Consider the following 17,492-nt stretch of genomic DNA (forward strand, 5'->3'; position numbering starts at 1 on the left):
ACAGGCTCAGCTCTGCCCTCCACTCCTGCTCCTCTGTATTCAGATTTGCAGAGAGAACTTCCAGTAATTACCAAACCGCAGAGGCGATAACAGAGCTGCCCTGGCCTCCTGAAGGAAACGTGGCTCCTTGTGCCCTGCACCTGCTTTTCCTAGAATTCCCCAGCCCATCTCACTTCCATCTTGGAAATGTCAAAGTTAGTGCTACTTTGACATGGTGAACCCAGTCCCCGGCTCCATCCAGAAGTCAACCATTCACCGAACATTTCTGAGCTCTTAGGAAACTGAGCTCCTCCTCCTACCCCAGCTCAGCGCCCCTTTCCTCTCAGCCTCCTGCATACTGACTGGAGACCTCTTCTCCTCTTTCTGGATGAAATCATCTCTCCTGTAGAGATGGTGGAGGAAGCAGATGAGAAGAAAGGAAGCTTGTCAGGGAGCAGGCTGGGTGAGGTGTGCAATCATCCGAGGGGCAACTCCGGGATTAATATTGTCCCGGGAAGATGGGTTCTACACAGTCAGACCCAGAAAAAGCCTGCCCCATTGACTGAAGTGTGATCATCTCTGGGCAGAATATGCAAAGCCTGGAGTTAGGCTCCGCCCCTCTGAGAAGGTTAAGAAACTGGCTGAATATGCAGGGTCCAAAAATAGGAACCAAACCAGCCCTCACCGCAGGCCTCACCCCATAAGAGTTCAGGGACAAAGAAGTTGCAGAACAGAAAACAGGGGCTTGTGGTGAACGGGATCTGGAAGAAAATCCAGGACGATCAGAGATCAGAGCACTCTCAACTCCTCCTCCGCCTCGGGCTCTGGGTGTCAGGAGGACCTCAGAACTTCACACTTCACCACTTCCTTTGCTGAGCATCCTCAGTCTGCATAATTGTGTGAGGAGCGGACCCTGTGTGAGCTCAAGCTACTTCCTTGGGGGGGGGGGGGTGACCCTTCTGGAGGAAAGCAGCATCTGGCCACAGTCACATAAGTAGAAGGTAAGCAGAAGTTTCTGTTGTTTTCTTATCCGTTTCTGTGACAAAGACAACTTAAAAATAAGAGTTTGTTTTTGTTTGTGGTTTATAAGGAGCTACCATCTGTCTTAGTGAGTTTTCTACTGCTCTGATAAAACACCATGACCACTTGAAAAAGAAAGCGTTTGATTGGGGGCTTATATCCCCTAGAAGCCGGCAGGGAGACGTAAATGCAGATACTATAGACTTTTGAAACCTCAGAGCCACATGACTTTCCAACAAGGCTACACCTTCTAATCCTTCTCAAGCATCCCACCAACTGTATTCAAAGTCTTCCAGCCTAGGAGCCTGTGGGAGCCATTCTCATCCAAACCAGCACACAGCCCAGGGTGGCACCAAGGTGGGAAAGCAGGAGTGTGCGACAGTTGGTCACATCACGTCTGCAGTCAGGAAACAGAGAGCAACAAATGCCGATGGTGGTGATTCATTCTGTCCCTGGCCTCAGTCCAGGAAATGGTGCCACCCACAGTCAGAGTGGGTCTTGCTACTGCCACTAAACCTCCCTAGAAATCGAACCACAGATACAACCAGAAGTTTGCTCTCTACGTAATTTTAAAGTCAATGAAATGACAGCAAAGATTCACCATTACATTGATCCAACCAGATTCTCTGAATGTGGCCGGATTCTCTGAATGTGGCTGGCCCGGAGTCTTTCTGAGAAGCCATTGACAATGACACTGGGACTAGTTTCCTCTGCATATACTGGATTTTTGGGATCCAGTCTGTTTGGATACTCACCTTCCTGGACCTGGAGGGAGGGGGGAGGAACTTGAACTTCCCACAGGGCAGGAAACCCTGACTGCCCTTAGGGACAAAGAGGGAGGAGGAGAGGTGGGGGGGAGTGGGAGGGTGTTGGGAAGAGGGGTGTAAATGGAAACTTTTATAATTTAATAAAATTACTTAAAAAAAAAAAGATTCACCATTACAACCCTGTTCGTGGGGTGACATGAAATTCAACCAGGACAGGAGAGTTGGAGGTCTGGTTTATTCCACTCAGGAGGTCACAACAGGGCCCCTCTGGTGCTCTTCTTTTTAAAGATTTATGTAGCCGTTATGTGTGTATGAGTGCTTTGCCTGCATGTGTGTATGTGCGCCATGTGCAAGCCTTGTGCCCACAGAGGGATGGGAATCAAAGTAGGCTGTGAGGCGCCATGTGGGTGCTGGGAATTGAACCTGGGTGCTGGGCAAGAGAAACCAGTGCCTTAGCCTCTTTGCCAGCTCTCCGTCTTGTGATGGTCTTCTGTACCAACTAGTGTATTCTTTTACCTGCTTAAGCTCATCCAACACAGCAGTGAGGAGGTAAATATCCCTTCTATCTGCCTATGCTCACTTCCTGGGTCTTCTAATAGGGTTCAAGTTTGGGGGGAACAGAGTATAATATGTTCCACAGGTCTAAGGGAATCTCAACTGTAACTTCCTCATTTTCTTCAGAGGGTTAAACCCCACTGTCAGAACCACCCATAGACAATACCTTGGTTACCCTGTAACCATAAAAACTCATGAGCCGGGAGTTGAACTCAAAACCTCTCGAAGAACAGTCAGTGCTCTTAACTTCTGAGCACCACCTCACCAGCCCCCATATAGTGATTTCTTGATGTATATTCCATTTCTGTATAAGAGTTGCTAGTTTAAAAAAAAATCCTATGAAATAGATATCAGGATTTGTACTATTTGATCACACTTTGATCACACTCAGCAACAGGTATGACAGCCATCCAGAACCTTGTGTTGGACCTATTAAGGGCACTTGGGCACCCCTGCAGAGAGGCCCAGGTGACAAAGAAATAAGGTTCTTGGTCTCAAAGCCAACTAGGATTTGGCCTGCTATAAACTACCAAGTAGGCTTGGAAGCAGGGGGCCTGGCCTCCCATGGCCTCTACCTGGATGGGGAGCCTGGCTGCAGCCTCTTCAAATGGCCTGAGCCAGACCTGCCCAGCTAAGCTTCTCTCTGATTACTAACCCTCAGAAAATACGCAATATATCAAAGGTCCGTTATTTGAGGCTGCGGTTTGGTGGGTAATTTGATATGAAACAGATATTACAACACAGTCACCAGGAGAACCGTCCACTATTCTGTTAACTCTGAACCTCCCTTCAAACTGTTTTCCTTCCGGTGAAGACCAATTATTCTTTTAGAATATCCTTTAATAAAGACACATTCATTGTAGACCCTGGAAAAAAAAGAAAAGAACTCATGAGCCCCTCACCCACATGAGCCCCTCACCAACATGAGTCCCTCACCTCACCTCTCATGGAAGACAAATCTCAACCTAGGGTTGAAAGATGGCGCTGTCTGTGCACCCTTCCAGTTTGACTCAGCTCAAGTATTTTATCTGCATTGAGAAGCCAACTCCACAGTCAGGCACAGACTCGTCCCTCTGTACATTACGTGAATGCAGTGGGAACTTTTCAAATTCCCTTTTTTCCAGTTTCCCATGCATGCCCTGTGCGCCACGGACATTGTCAATCATGAGGAAGTAGATCAAGTCCTTCTGGAATAAATCAACAGATTGGTGTTAGCTCACTCTTCCCCCTACTGGACAAATGCGGAATAAAACCAGAAATTTGGCCTGGTGGTTGTGGCACAAGCCTTGAATCCCAGCGCATGGGAGGCAGAGGCAGGCGGACCTCTGTGAATTCTGGGACAGCCTGGTCTACAAAGCAAGTTCCAGGACAATCAGGTTACACAGAGAAACCCTATCTCAAAAACAAAAACAAAACGAAGCAAAAATAGATGCTCAAGAGCAGCATATATATTGGTCCCTCCTCCAAGGTGATACAAGCAGCAAACACTTGCTGCAGAGAGGACACTTTCTACAGTAGAGCTGCCTACACCCGGCACAGGGGCTTCCAAGGATGCAGGCCCTAGTGAGTGGGCTTCCCAGTAAGGCCTCTGCCCTCAGTCGCCCAGGTTTCTGCAAACCACCCCCAAAATATTTGCTGGTTGGCTAAGACGGGCTTGGAGGAAATGGCTTTGCTCTATCTGGGGGGAAAAGATGATCGTTCACATCTCTCCAGAAAAGTCATATGACTGAGTCTGTGGCCTCCTGACCATCACCCCTTATCATCATCCTTAGCTCTCAGGTCAGTAATCCATGCTGCCAGAGGGAACGAAAACGGGACCGCAGTGACACCTAGAGGCTGCTTAGGGAAAGACGACTTTTCTTGTGTGCTTCTCCTTTTTTAATTTAACATTTTTTGAGACTTCCATAAATGAATATTCTGCTTACATCACTTTCATAACTCCCTTTCCCCCAACTCCTCCACTTCTTCTAAAATTCATGGCCTCTTTTTCTTTATTTATTGCTACACACATACATGCATACACCACACCCAAACACACACACACACACACACACACACACACACACATACACACACACGCCCAAACACAAACACACAAACAAAAATGCCGAGTCCATTTAGTGTTGCCTGTACGTATAAGTGTTCAGAGCTGATCATTTGAGGCTGGATGATCCGTCAGGAGTCTCGTCCTCAGAGAAGACTGGTTAGCCCTAAGAGAGAAATGTTTTATGTGAAATATGTGAGCCAGGGCAAAATGAGTTCATTATGAGGAAACCAAAATATTACACGGGGAAATAATCCCACTTCCTGTCCCTTCAGAGAATGCAAAGGCAATTACTTTGGAAATTCAAAATGATCTGCGAAGACAGACGACGTGACGTGAATGATAAAAGCTGAGAGGGCAAAGCAAATAAACGAGGATTTGAAAAGAAGACTAGAGAAAAACTGCTTCATCTCACCTGAATCACACCAGGAAGTGCTGAGAGAAACCGCCTCCTCCAAAGTGTGGTCAGGGCGCTCAGACACTTCACAGCTTCTTCAGCACACCCTTCCTGAGCCCTCTGAGTCCAGTATCCAGTAAGAGGCCACAACCAGGAGAGGCAGCTGCAGACGGGGTAACCTCCTTTCTGACCCCCAACTATAAACACCTTGCTTTCCATGTGGGAGTCAAAGTGCAGTTCTGTATGCTGAAGAACGGAGGGGCGACTTCACGGTAACTGGAGCGCTAATCAGGACAGCGTGTGATGGATGGATTACCTCCCTGGGCACCTTGTGGGAGGGAGGGGGAGGAAGAATAGCAAGGGTCCTCAGCTCAGTGAGAGCGGGAGACCAGGAAAGCCCTTGCTCTCAGAGCCCCCTCCATGCTGCAGTAGACAAGCCTTCGGTGAGGGAGTTGGACCGCCAGGCTGTGGTGGTGCAAATCTTTAATCCTAGCACTCGGGAGGCAGATGTAGGTGGATCTCTGAGTTGGAAGCCAGCCTGGTCTATAAAGTAAGTTCCAGGACAGCTGGAGCTACACAGAGAAACCCTGTCTCTAAAAACCAAACTAATAATGATAAAATAATAGCAGTAATAATAATAACAAGGCCCATGAGAAACTAAATTTGCTGATCTTGGAGCTAAGGCACCTATACTACCCCTGATAGGAATACTAGGGCCCTTTCTTTAGTCACAATGCAAATCGGAGGAGAACTAATTAGCCTGTAACAATAGTGGGTACAAGGCTCTGTGGTTGCAAGTTGTTTGGGCATGAGTGTGTGTGTGTGTGTGTGTGTGTGTGTGTGTGTGTGTGTGTGTGTGTGTGTGTTCGTGTGCATATGGACTTGTGCATGTCTGTCTGTACATGGGCATGCCTCCGTGTGTGATACGTGTGAGATTGTGATTGACAGGTCACCCAGCTATGTACAAAACCCTGCTCATCCAGGGTGAGTCAGCATGAATCTTTCTGTGAGGTGTAACCTGGTGTGGGAATGAAGGAACAGTACCAGGATGTCACTGTTGAACGGAAGGGGAAAAGCACCAGAGGGAGGCAGTCCCCACAGCCACTTGAGTGTCAGATAAACAGAGAAACATTTGTGCTGTGTATTTTATAGCCCTTGACCTTCCCTTTCTGTCTATAGTGGATTAATGATTAATCAGAGTGAAAGCCTATTGAAGCTGGATCTTGAATAACTCAGATGTTAAGGGTCTGTGTTGGTCATGGTAGCTCATGCCTTTAGTTCCAGCACTCAGGAGGCAGATACAGGTGGAGCTTCGTGGGTTCAAGGCCAGCCTGGCCTACACTGAGAGTTCCAGGCCAAGGAGGACCACAGTGAGATTCTATCTCAAAACATTTGTCAAAAAGGGCACTTTTCTATTCTCGCAAAAGACCCCAGGTTTAGTTTCCAGCACCCATATGGTGGTTCACAACTATCCTTAATTCCAGTTCCAGGGAATCGGGCACTCTCTTCTGGCCTCTGCAGGCACCAGGCTCACACAGTGTGCATGCACATACCATCAAAACATTCATATGCATAAAACAAATTCATCGTTAAAAAGAAATCTTGCTGGGAGATGGTGGTACATGCTTTGAATCCCAGCACTTGAAGAGGCAGAGGTAGGCAGATCACTGAGTTTGAGGCCAACCTGATCTACAGAGTAAGTTCCAGGACATTCAGAGTTACACAGAGAAATGCTGCCTCAGCCCCTCCCAGACAGACAGACAGACAGACAGACAGACACACACACACACACACACACACACACACACACCACTTAGAATCCAAACCAGACCTTCTCAGGTCAGACCTATCTGTCTCACTCCACCCTCATACTGTGTACAGGGAAGCCCAGTCCACCAGACTCCAAGGTATCAGGGACTATCGGCAGCATATCCCATATGAGGGGTACCCAGTAGCTAAATGAGGTCCTTCCTCCACTTCCTACACATATTCAAAGTCACTCATTCCTTCCCCAAAACATAAGGCACCCCTTACACTGAACTTTCCAGGAATCGGAGAGCCCGACAAGGGCATGCACTATGGACTGCTCAAACATCGTGTGGCATGGAGCCTCCTTCTTCTCCTGAACCTCTTCAAAGGAGCCCTCTGCTCTGCCTTGTGGGTCTGAGCTCTCCTATAGCCTCCACTACGCTGTCTCTCCACCATTCTAAGAATTCTCCTAATAAATCTTTCACTCAGAAGGACACACACACACAAAGTAAAGAAGATGGTGACAGACTTGGAGCTTGAGGTCATTGAACTTCCACATTCCTTGCACAGCAAGGTGACCGAAATAGACACCTTCCTTTTTTTGTTTGTTTGTTTATGTGATTTTTTTCTAAATTCTTTGGAAAGTCTCTCTATGAAGCTGAGGCTGCCCTGGAACTCGCTACTATAACACAAGTTCGTCTGCAACTCAAACTCTCCTTATCTCCTTACCTCTGTCTCTCAACTGATTAGATTCTGCATGTGTCCCCACGGCCCAGTTCACACACAGCTTCTAACCAGGTGCCCACCTGACGTTAACCCTCAGCCTTGCCTTGTCAGGGAGGTCTAACTCCAGACCGGCCCACCCAAAGGTCCTCGGCAAATGGCATTTTCAAGGACAGGCCGCCTGTGCTCTGATTACCCTGTGTCCACACACTGCATCCAGCCATTACAGCATCCTACTTTGAGGAACCTTTCCTTGATGCCCAATCGCAACGAACCCTGCTGTGCCTAGCCTCAGTTCCCCCCCCCAAGAGCAAGAGCATGAGAGGATTGACTCTGGGGTCCAGGGAAACACTGCCTGGGCTGGAGCTCTGGCTCATTTATAGAGAAGGTTCCAGACGCTCCCTTCCTGATCTTCCTGTGCCACCCTGAGACCTGCTCCTATTTGTTCTTGTGAACTCACATAAAGAAAGCAGGACAGACCGACAGCCCCCACCAGTCTCTAAAGACAGAGGTGGAAATCAGCCAGAGACTTGCGTGGTTTCTCCCCGGGCTCTGCCTAGAGGCGTAGGACTTAGAGAGAAGCAAACAGGAGGGACAGCTTCTGGCTTTCACTCGAAACCTCCAGTTCATTAAACAGCAGCAGGAATGTGAACGGCACCCACACTTATAACTCTTCTGAGCAACTCAGTCTTTTCCGGGAAGGAGAAAGTGAAAGCTACAATTGCCAATAGAGGATCGCATGACTGGTCACCTGAAGGGGTGACAGAGAGGGCTCTTTGTGACTGCGGGGTTACATTGCGCAAACCTCTGGGCAACAGGGAGCCTGCAAGTAGGCAGAAGTTGTGTTCAGGGCGCTGGAAAGGGCCTGTGTGAGCCTTCTCATTCCTCCCCACCCAGCCTGTCTCCCTCCACAGTGAGTATGAAGCAGGCTCAGTTCTGTTTGCATACACACCCCTGCTCCTCTTTACTCAGCTGTGTGGTGAGAACTCGCCAGTGGGTACAGAAAAGCGGCAAAGGAGATGACAGAGCTGCCCTGACCCTCTGAAAGCAGCATGGCTCCTCTCGCCTCCTCCCTTTGTCACTGGGCCTGTTACCCGTTGCCAGAAAACACGTCTGGTTTTCTTCAAGACAATAGCACATGAGGGTCATGTTTCTAGGCTGGGGTCAAAGTCTCCAATGTCTGCTTTTGCTCAGGTGTGCAATTCTAATAAACTAACTCTTGGGTTGTAGGAAAATGAAATCTGGGCCCTTCCAGCTCAGACCCTCTTCTCACTCAAACACTGCAAGGACCAGAACCTGATTCCCCACTCCCTGGGGATAATTGAGTGAGCCAGCAAACAGTGAAAACAATCACACAGAACAAGGTTGCTGCCCGTGTCTCCAAGCACCTGAGGGGTCAGTGTTTCTGAGTCTGAAGGTTAACATTGCCCAGTTAGTGTCTATGTAAAGAAGTAGCAGGTCCAGGCACAGGATACTCTGACCCTGGGCTGACTGTTAAGGTCCCTAAGCAGATTTGGCAAGCCATCCCCCTGTCCCATCCCCATTCCCATTCCCACATTTGTTGAACTCAGATAAGCACAGCCCCCTCTCTGAAAACTACTATGTAGCCTGCCCAGCCTTCTCCTTTAAACCAGCTGTTTCCAGGAATCTGAAACTGAAACCTACTCTCACCGGAATCCCCTCCCTGTCCTGTCTTGGCATCAACACTCAGATCTAGCGAGTGCAGGACAAAAAGGAGGTCTGCAAAGGCGATCCGCGCAGTCAGCCAGCTCCTGCTCTTCCTAGCTGGTCTCTCGGAAGGACTCCAGACCTCTGCATCTCGAATATCCCGGGTCTGGATTTCAGGTCCCGATCTCTCCATAGAGAACCTCTGCAGGAGGACAAACGTTTTCTAAGAAGGAGTAGCACTCCAGGGAGGCTCGAACATCTGGATCCCACATACTCCCTCCTCTGGAGCCTGTAAGTAAAAGCCTCTAAGTATAGCTTGGTCGCCCCAATCTCCTGCAACTTCCATCCTTATGCTATGACAAAGAGAACTGTGACTGTGTTGTTGACTCCCATGGGAGGCTTTACCCTCTCACAGGAGTAGATGGGAGTTTGAGAGGGGAGGGGGCAGTGGGAAGAGGGGAGGGAGGGGTTACTGTGGTGGTAGGAAAAATAAAAAACAAAAATTTTGCATTTAAATAAAAAATAAAAAAGAAAGCACTTGGAAAGAGAGAGACAGAGAGAGAGAGAGAGAAGCAAAGCTTTGACACCAGGTCACAGGACCTTGAGGTCTGGCCTATTTCCTCTCTGCACAGCAGGGCCTCTCTCTGACTGTCTTCAGCATATCTTTGCTGATCAAACCAGCATGGAGGCAAAGGTCTATCTAGCTCACCTGCATATTCTTGGCCTGTGGGTCTTCTAATGGTGACTAAATTTGAAGAAGGAGGGCTGAGTGTGCCAACCCATATTCTCTTAGAGTCTAAGATGGTACTCTTCGCCTCTCCACAAGAATAAATTCCCACGATCAGAATGGACCACAGGCAATGTCTAAGATACCTGAAAAATATGAAAAGAAGGATTTGCTCCTTTTCTGGACCTTAGGGTGGGTTTTGAAGATAAGGTAGCTTAGCGACCTCTTTGCCTGACTCCATCCAAATGTTTATACGCATTGTAGTGGCTCTGTTTAAGGCACCAATTCGTCCACCTATAAATTAACTGACTTTTCAAACACCATCTTCCCAGAGCGTACCGGGCTCAGTACTGTCCCCATTCACCTTGAGGAAGCTTATCACACTCTCAGAGATAAAGAAACTTCTTGACTTTTCTCTCAGTCTTCCCTAATGGTGATTGAATAAGGAATAGATGAGGATTTCAGCACACACAGGACTATCAGTTCACCAAAATCCTTGATTTAACTTTGTTACTAGTGTGTTCTGGTCTCCACATCTCCATGAGTCTCTCTGATGGAGATTTATAACAGCTATGATACACAAACTACACAGAGTCCTACACAGAAAAAAAAAATCCACTTGTAGATGGGCTTCATTTTGCATCAGGTAAGCCACAAAATTTATGGAGTGCACTATAATAAGCATGTTTTCAAGTTAATTAATTGGAGTAGAAAATAGTAAAACTCAGTTCAATGAACTAAGGCGGAAGGAAGCAGTGCCGGGGTGAACCGTGTGGTACCTACCACCTTTAAGAGCATGCGTCTGTGTACAAGTGTGTGAGCATGCAGCCGTGTACAAGTGTGTGAGCATGCAGCCGTGTACAAGTGTGTGAGCATGCAGCTGTGTACAAGCGTGTGAGCATGCATCTGTGTACAAGCGTGTGAGCATGCAGCTGTGTACAAGCGTGTGAGCATGCATCTGTGTACAAGCGTGTGAGCATGCAGCTGTGTACAAGTGTGTGAGCATGCACCTGTGTACAAGTGTGAGCATGCAGCTGTGTACAAGTGTGTGAGCATGCAGCTGTGTACAAGTGTGTGAGCATGCTCTTAGTTCTGTGTCTGCGGGAGACCCCAAAGGCACTGCTCACAGGGTCTGCCTCTCCTTCCCAGGCCCAGCTCCCCTCTCTGGTTGGAGCTAGTTGTTGAGCTCCCTCCGGAAGTCACAGGGATCTACACTCTTCTGTGGGCATCTTCAACCTTGCACAGAGGAGGTGAACTAGGGGTATAAGCTAGGAAAGAGCCTCCAAAAAAAGGAAGCGGGAGGACACATGAATCCCAAAAAGAATTCAATGGGCTCTTTGCCAATACTGGGTCAGTGTTCTGACCTATGGTACCCCACAGCTACCCGCGACAGCACTCTCCCAAGTGGTTCCCCAAAGAAACTTGTAGCTTTACACAGTTACCCATGCCTTTCCAAGTCTGCTTACAATACATGGACTGAGGCAGGTTCCAACCCTCTTGAGAGTTACCGGATCCTGTGTGCAGCCGTGACCTGCGCCATCTCCCACAGGGTCCGGTACAGGGTGTGCAGGTGTGGGAAGCCCCCATCTCCAGCCAGTCACGTAAACAGCCCTGAGAAGAGCGTGGTCTGCGCTCATCTTCTGCCCTGGAGAGTAAAACTCACAGCAAAGCAAAGCAGACGCAGAACCTGACCTTGGCCAGCAACAGCCAAGGAGGGAAGAGTTGCCTTGAGGACAGGACGTTACTAAACGTCGCCCAGCTGTCCTCTGTTCCCCCGTCTTCACACACCACTGCAGAATGTTCTCTGCTCCTGGATTTTGTCAGGCTTCATTCCCCTAGCTTCTAGCCAACGTTGCCTCAGAGTATACCAGCCCATCATGGTGCCTCTATACCCAGCTCTGGACACCTTGACACTCTGAAGCAGGAGGCAGTACCCTGGCTGAGCCACATCACCTCAGGTCTGGCACCGGCACTGCTGCAGGAGCACTCTGCTGGAGAAGGAGTCCGCTGCAGCAAGACTCTGGGTAGTCTCCGTTGTCACTGGTTTGAAGGGCTTGCAGCCTCTGTGCAGGGATATGTGCCAGCGACCTTTCCCATATCCTCCCTCCCACTGCACTCTGGGCACCTCTAGCATCATTTGATGAAGCCTCTTGGTCTCTCGCTGAGTGTAAGCCCCCCAAGCAAGCTCTGAGTCGTTGGAGACATTGGGGGAGTTTCCTTTACCACTGCAATTCAGTTTTAGGGTAAACCTCAAAGAGGACAGACACATTGGTTTCCGAAATTATAAAATGTGTGCCCATATAAGGTGTAAATGACAATTGGTGGCAGTGAGTAGACCAGGGTTCCCAAGGGAAACCCCTCAGCATGCATCAAATCCTCTTAGGTAGGATTGTCCTCACTATGCCAGGAGTCACTTGCCAGGGTCAACCTGTGAATTCCTTACACACTGTGTGTAATTCAAGACTGATTCTTAGACTTGGTGATATTCTCCTGTAATCTCAACACTAGAGAGACTGAGACAGGAGGATCATAAATTTGAGGTCAGCCTGTCTACAAAACAAGACCCTGTCTCAAAAAAAGACAATTTCTTCATAATTCTCTGATTCTTCACCCACAATCAACAATAATGAATACCACTTATCTAACAGGGCTTAAGGACTATTAAGTGAGATAAGGCATTCGAAGGACCCAACACAGACTCACAGACAAAGGACCTACTTGCTGTGTGGTTAAAGTCGAAGAGTGGAGGAAGAACCCGAGGACCGGCTTCCTCGGAGACCCTAATAAAACCAGAGAGCCTCACCAAGAGACCGAGAGGTGTGCAGAGAGCATCACCCGGAGCTTGTCATGAACCCATCACACAAACCCTGGGAGGTGGGTCGCATTCTTTTCTGGTGCTCGGGGCAGAAACTGGTGTTCCAGGAGTGTGTCCATGTTACAAGGAGTTGAGCACCTCAAACACAGAAGGGTCACTTGGCCCGAGTCCTTCTGTAGAGGAAGAATCTAAGTTCCAAGGCTATGGGGAACAGAGCTGGATTATATTCAGATGCTATCCTAGGAGAGGTATAAGTGAAGGTTGTGCCCAAGCCCAAGGAGATTATGGAAGGTGAGAAACTGCACTGTGCGACATATCATAGTCATGAGTGTGCCCTACTGATACATAGCAGGGTCTTAGAGGGAAACCTCCCCCCTCAGTAAGAGCAAACAGGTCTCCAGACGTCCCATTGGGTGCTCCTAATGCAGCAGAAAGGCTCTGTTTCTAAAAAAGAAGGCCTTGGATTTTAGAATTGTTTTAACTTATTACAGTGTGTGTGTGTGTGTGTGTGTGTGTGTGTGTGTGTACATATGCTCAGGCATGCATGTGGGAGTGGTTGGAGGACAACTTCAGGGAGTCAGTTCTCTTTCCATCATGAGGGTTCCTGGGTTTGTTCTCAGATCATCAGATTAAGCACCAAGTACCCTTAGCTACTGAGCCATCTCACTAGCCCTGAGTGGTGGAATTTTTTTATTTATAATCATGCACAAGAGGAAAGTTGAATTTTTTTTCTCCTTCGGTTTTTCGAGACAGGGTTTCTCTGTGAAAGAGTCCTGGCTGTTCTGGAACTTGTCCTGTAGACCAGGCTGGCCTTGAACTCACAAAGATCCAGCTGCCTCCCTAGTGCTGAGATTAAAAGCGTGTGCCAACACCTGGAAAAGGTTGAATTTTAAGAGAGGATAGCATAGTCTATCAGTAAGGAGCAGTTTGTGTGCTGTAAGCTTGTGTAGAATCCACTTGGTGAACCAACTGGTTCTTTTCTCAGTCCTGGGTCAGTCCCACTAATGCTTTAATTTCATTGCAAGACATCAGCCAACAAGAAAAATCTGCTTTCAACATTCACTTGAGTACCTACAATAATAACAACACTACCCACAGTCCTGCACAGAAATGTACACACGTAAATACTGCTCAAAATGTCAGTGGCCGGCTATTAGAAATTGTTTTGATTCATCGGTTAAAGTCGATGGGACATGAGCATTTACAAGAAAAATTTGATCCCCCAATAAAAATATCATTTGAAAAAGGAAAAGGCAGAGGGTGCTTTTTAGAAAGGAATAATGAAACTATACGGAGGGCTTGTGGGTCCTCGCCAGCACGCAGCTCAGTGAGGAGAGCCGGGCCAAGCACTTTCTGTTGCCTATTCAGCCTCATTTATTTAGACTGACCTGTGTTCCCGCTGGCTGATCTGACTAACCTCTCCAGTCCTGCCCTTGACGCAGCAGCTACCCACCCATCCTCCTGCGCGCCATCGGGAGATTGCACCTCTACGAATGTGCAATTGTCTCCCGAACTGTTCTGCTTGTAAATGAAATGTCTTTGCTACTTCTCTGGTGGTGGCTCTGAAACCCCGAGGCTGTGATGTGAAGTCCGCTGATTCCGACACCCCAATATCTAACTCCACAACTCTTCTGCTTCTCCAGGTTGAGCCACTACTCCCCAACATGGCAGAGACTCCTTATGCTCCGCTGAAGTCGTCCTTCCCGTTTGCCACGTCGTATCAGACAGGGGACAGCACTTTACATGAACTCAATAGGACCGTTGAAAGGGCCTTGAAAGAAGGGAAATTGCTGGACGTGGTACATGGGATCAAGCAGACCGTGGAAACATTGTCCCAAACGCCAGTGAACATCACCGTGACTGGGAACTCGGGCAATGGCATGTCTTCTTTCATCAATGCACTCCGAATCATTGGCCATGAGGAAGATGACTCAGCTCCCAGTGGGGTGGTGAGGACCACCCAGACACGGGCTAAGTACTCCTCATCCCACTTCCCCAATGCGATACTGTGGGACCTGCCTGGCCTGGGGGCCACAGCCCAAACCATAGATAGCTATAGGGAAGAGATGGAATTCAGCATGTATGATTTATTCATCATCATCGCCTCTGAGCAGTTCAGTTCGAACCACGTAAATCTTGCCAAAGTCATCCAGGGGATGGGAAAGAGGTTCTATATTGTCTGGACCAAGCTGGACAGGGACCTCAGGCCACATGCCCATTCAGAGACCCCACTCGTGCAGACTATCCGGGAGAATATTCAGAAGGAACTCCAGAAGGAGAGAGTGAATGAACCACCCATATTCCTGGTATCCAGTCTAGACCCTTTACTATATGACTTCCCAAGGCTTAGAGACACACTGCATAAAGACCTCTCCAACATCAGATGCTGTGGGCCCTTAAGCACTCTGTCGAGCGCCTTTGAGAAGACCATTGATGATAGAGCGGCCTCCCTGAGGAAGAGAATAGATGAGGGATGTTCGGAGCGCCCTCTTAGCATCAGGGATAATGAAGATGTGAGAGAGTGTCTGAGAACATACCGACTCAAATTTGGTGTCGACGATGAATCGCTTCAGCAGGTAGCCCAGAGTATGGGGACAGTAGTCCAAGTGTACAAGGCCGACATGAAGTCCCAAACCCTGCACACCCTCCGCAGAGGGGACTGGAGACTGAGACTGATGACCTGTGGGTTTGTGAATGGATTCTTCCGCATTCTTAAAAATCTCCCGGGTTTTCGTCGCTGTGTCCCCTGTTTCGGACGCATGAGACACAAACGTGTACTTCTGTCAGTTGCCCAGGACACCAAGACCATCCTGAAGAAAATCATGAAAGACTCCATCAGCCCTTCTCAAATCTAACGTAGGGAGTGGTCTGACACCCTTCTCCCACGGAACCAGACTGCCTTGGGTAGCACCTAGGACCCACTAGAAATCAAGAGATAGAATGTTGCAAGGAATCGCTTATCCGTCCCAGCCACCCAGAACCGAAATAATCACACAGAAACTGTATTAATTAAATTACTGCTTGGCCCACTAGCTCTAGCTTCTTATTGGCTAACTCTTACATCTTAATTTAACCCATTTCTGTTAATCTGCATATCGCCATGTGGCAGTGGCTTACCAGCAAAGATTCAAGACGTCTACCTCCAGCTGTGGATCCACGGCGTCTCCCTGACTTCGCCTTTCTTCCTCCCAGCATTCAGTTCCATCTTCCCCACCTACCTAAGTTCTGTCCTATCAACAAGCCAAGGCAGTTTCTTTATTCATTAATGTTAATAACAGCACACAGAGGAGACTCCCACATCAATAGAACAACATTTTCTATAAGAGTTTTAGATCCTTTGAGAGGAGTTCAAAAATCACTCATCTCCTTTGTCTCAATTCTAATGCATTGTTCCACTGAGGAACAGGAACAAATTGTTTAAAAAAAAAATTATCGACCATGGTTCTTAGGTTTGGAATTTAGAAAATTTGTTTTCACTCGTCCAGTGTGATGTGTGTCTGAATCAACTTTCCTCTAAAACAGTAAAATCAGTTGCTTTTCATGAATGCCTTTTTATTCTCATTCTCCTTCCTTTCCTTAGATACCCCTGTTGCTAAGCACTCATCTGGCACAGAGGAACACCTAATTCAAATCTAGAAGCAGGTGGAGAATGTGGTAACAATTGTTTTCTGGATTCTGTTTGGTGCTGGGGACAGCATTCCAGACAGCATTCTTAATGCAAGGTGCTTACCTTTCACACATTCTCTGCCAGTTTCCTAAAAGCAATTCTTTCTGGGTGGTGGTGATGGTGCACACGTTTAATCCCAGCACTCAGATAACACAGGACAGAGAGGCAGGCGGGTCCCTGTGAGTTCAAGGCCAGCCTGGTCTACAGAGTGAATTCCAGGACAGCCAGGACTATTACACAGAGAAACCCTGTCTCAAAAGAACAAAAAATAAATATCTTAAGAGGGAACCTCTGGTTTACATGAATCAGTGTCATGGCAAGAGAGTAACAGCATCAGTGGACTTCACACTGGACCATTTGAGGAGAATTTGCTAAGGATATCTCTTTCAAATGTGTGATGAGGGTTCAAGGAGATTGCCAGGAGATGGTGTTGACCCTTGAGCCTATGCGGTGAAGACTGATCTTCTCAAGGACAATCTGTTAGTCTATTTCCTGGTATTAGAACAAAATACCTGAGATTGGGTGATACAAAAGGAAATGAGGTTTATAACTCATTATTTTAGGAGCTAGGTAGACGGATCCATGGATAGGAAACTTGCTGAACAGACCTGAGGTCTCTTCCCAGCACCCACAGCAGGTGGTTCACAACTCCGTGTAATTCCAGGGGCTCCGACACTACCTGCTGACTTCTGTGGGCATTCACACACAGGTGGTGTGCGCTCTTGCAGACACACACACACAAATGAAAATAAATCTTGAAGCCGGGTGTGGTGGCACACAACCTTAATCCCAGCACTCAGAAGGCAGAGGCAGGCAGAGCTCAGTGAGTTCAAGGCCAGCCTGGTCTACCAAGTCAGTTCCAGGACAGCCAGGACTGTCACACAGAGCAACCCTTGTCTGGAAAAGCTTAAATAAACATGTAAATAAAACCTTGAAATGTTCCCACAGTTTCAGAGGTGAAAAGCCAATTAGAGTGGCCTGTAGGGTTTGCCTCTGGTGAGGGCCAACTCCTGGATAGGATAAGAATGCAGGGCAGCTGCAGGGTCACATGCAAAAAGGCTCCTGTAGAAAACAGCAATAAACACCCAGGCTTTGCCTTCTGTTAGAGGCCAGGGCTGACATCAGGGTTGGAGAGAAAAGAGGGGTGGTCAGACGGCAGTGGGATGCTGAGGAAGTCCTCAGTCTTGTTTCTTAGCCAGATATGGAGTCATCGAAAGGTTCTAATTCAAAACCAGGGAAACGCCAGGTTCTGTCTGCTATAGAAACATAGTTCTCTTTGTTTGCCTTAGTCCAGTCCAGTATTTTAAAACAAAATTGCCCCAGGAAGACCTACTCTGTAAAATCTGTAGGAAGCATAAGCGAGCAATCAGATTTGTACTTA

General features: G+C 47.9%; 1 protein-coding gene across 3 annotated transcripts; it reads left to right on the forward strand.

Moving 5' to 3' along the window:
* Positions 1-686: 686 nt before the first annotated feature.
* On the forward strand, positions 687-15,989 carry LOC125401611 (immunity-related GTPase family M protein 1-like). 3 transcript variants are annotated; one of them, XM_087910693.1, is made up of 3 exons: positions 687-980; positions 4,641-5,034; positions 14,088-15,989. In XM_087910693.1, the coding sequence occupies exon 3, from the start codon at positions 14,109-14,111 to the stop codon at positions 15,297-15,299; it is 1,191 nt and encodes a 396-aa protein (XP_087766819.1). In that variant the 5' UTR covers positions 687-980; positions 4,641-5,034; positions 14,088-14,108; the 3' UTR covers positions 15,300-15,989. The 3 variants fall into 3 exon arrangements, with proteins under 3 accessions (XP_087766819.1, XP_048291874.2, XP_048291875.2); XM_048435917.3 differs by lacking the exons at positions 687-980; positions 4,641-5,034 and adding exons at positions 7,576-9,193; positions 12,278-12,503; XM_048435918.3 differs by lacking the exons at positions 687-980; positions 4,641-5,034 and adding an exon at positions 8,946-9,193.
* Positions 15,990-17,492: the final 1,503 nt, after the last annotated feature.

Source organism: Myodes glareolus, chromosome 9 (genome assembly GCF_982192425.1).
Source record: "Myodes glareolus chromosome 9, mMyoGla1.1, whole genome shotgun sequence".
In the NCBI taxonomy this organism is placed as follows: domain Eukaryota; kingdom Metazoa; phylum Chordata; class Mammalia; order Rodentia; family Cricetidae; genus Myodes; species Myodes glareolus.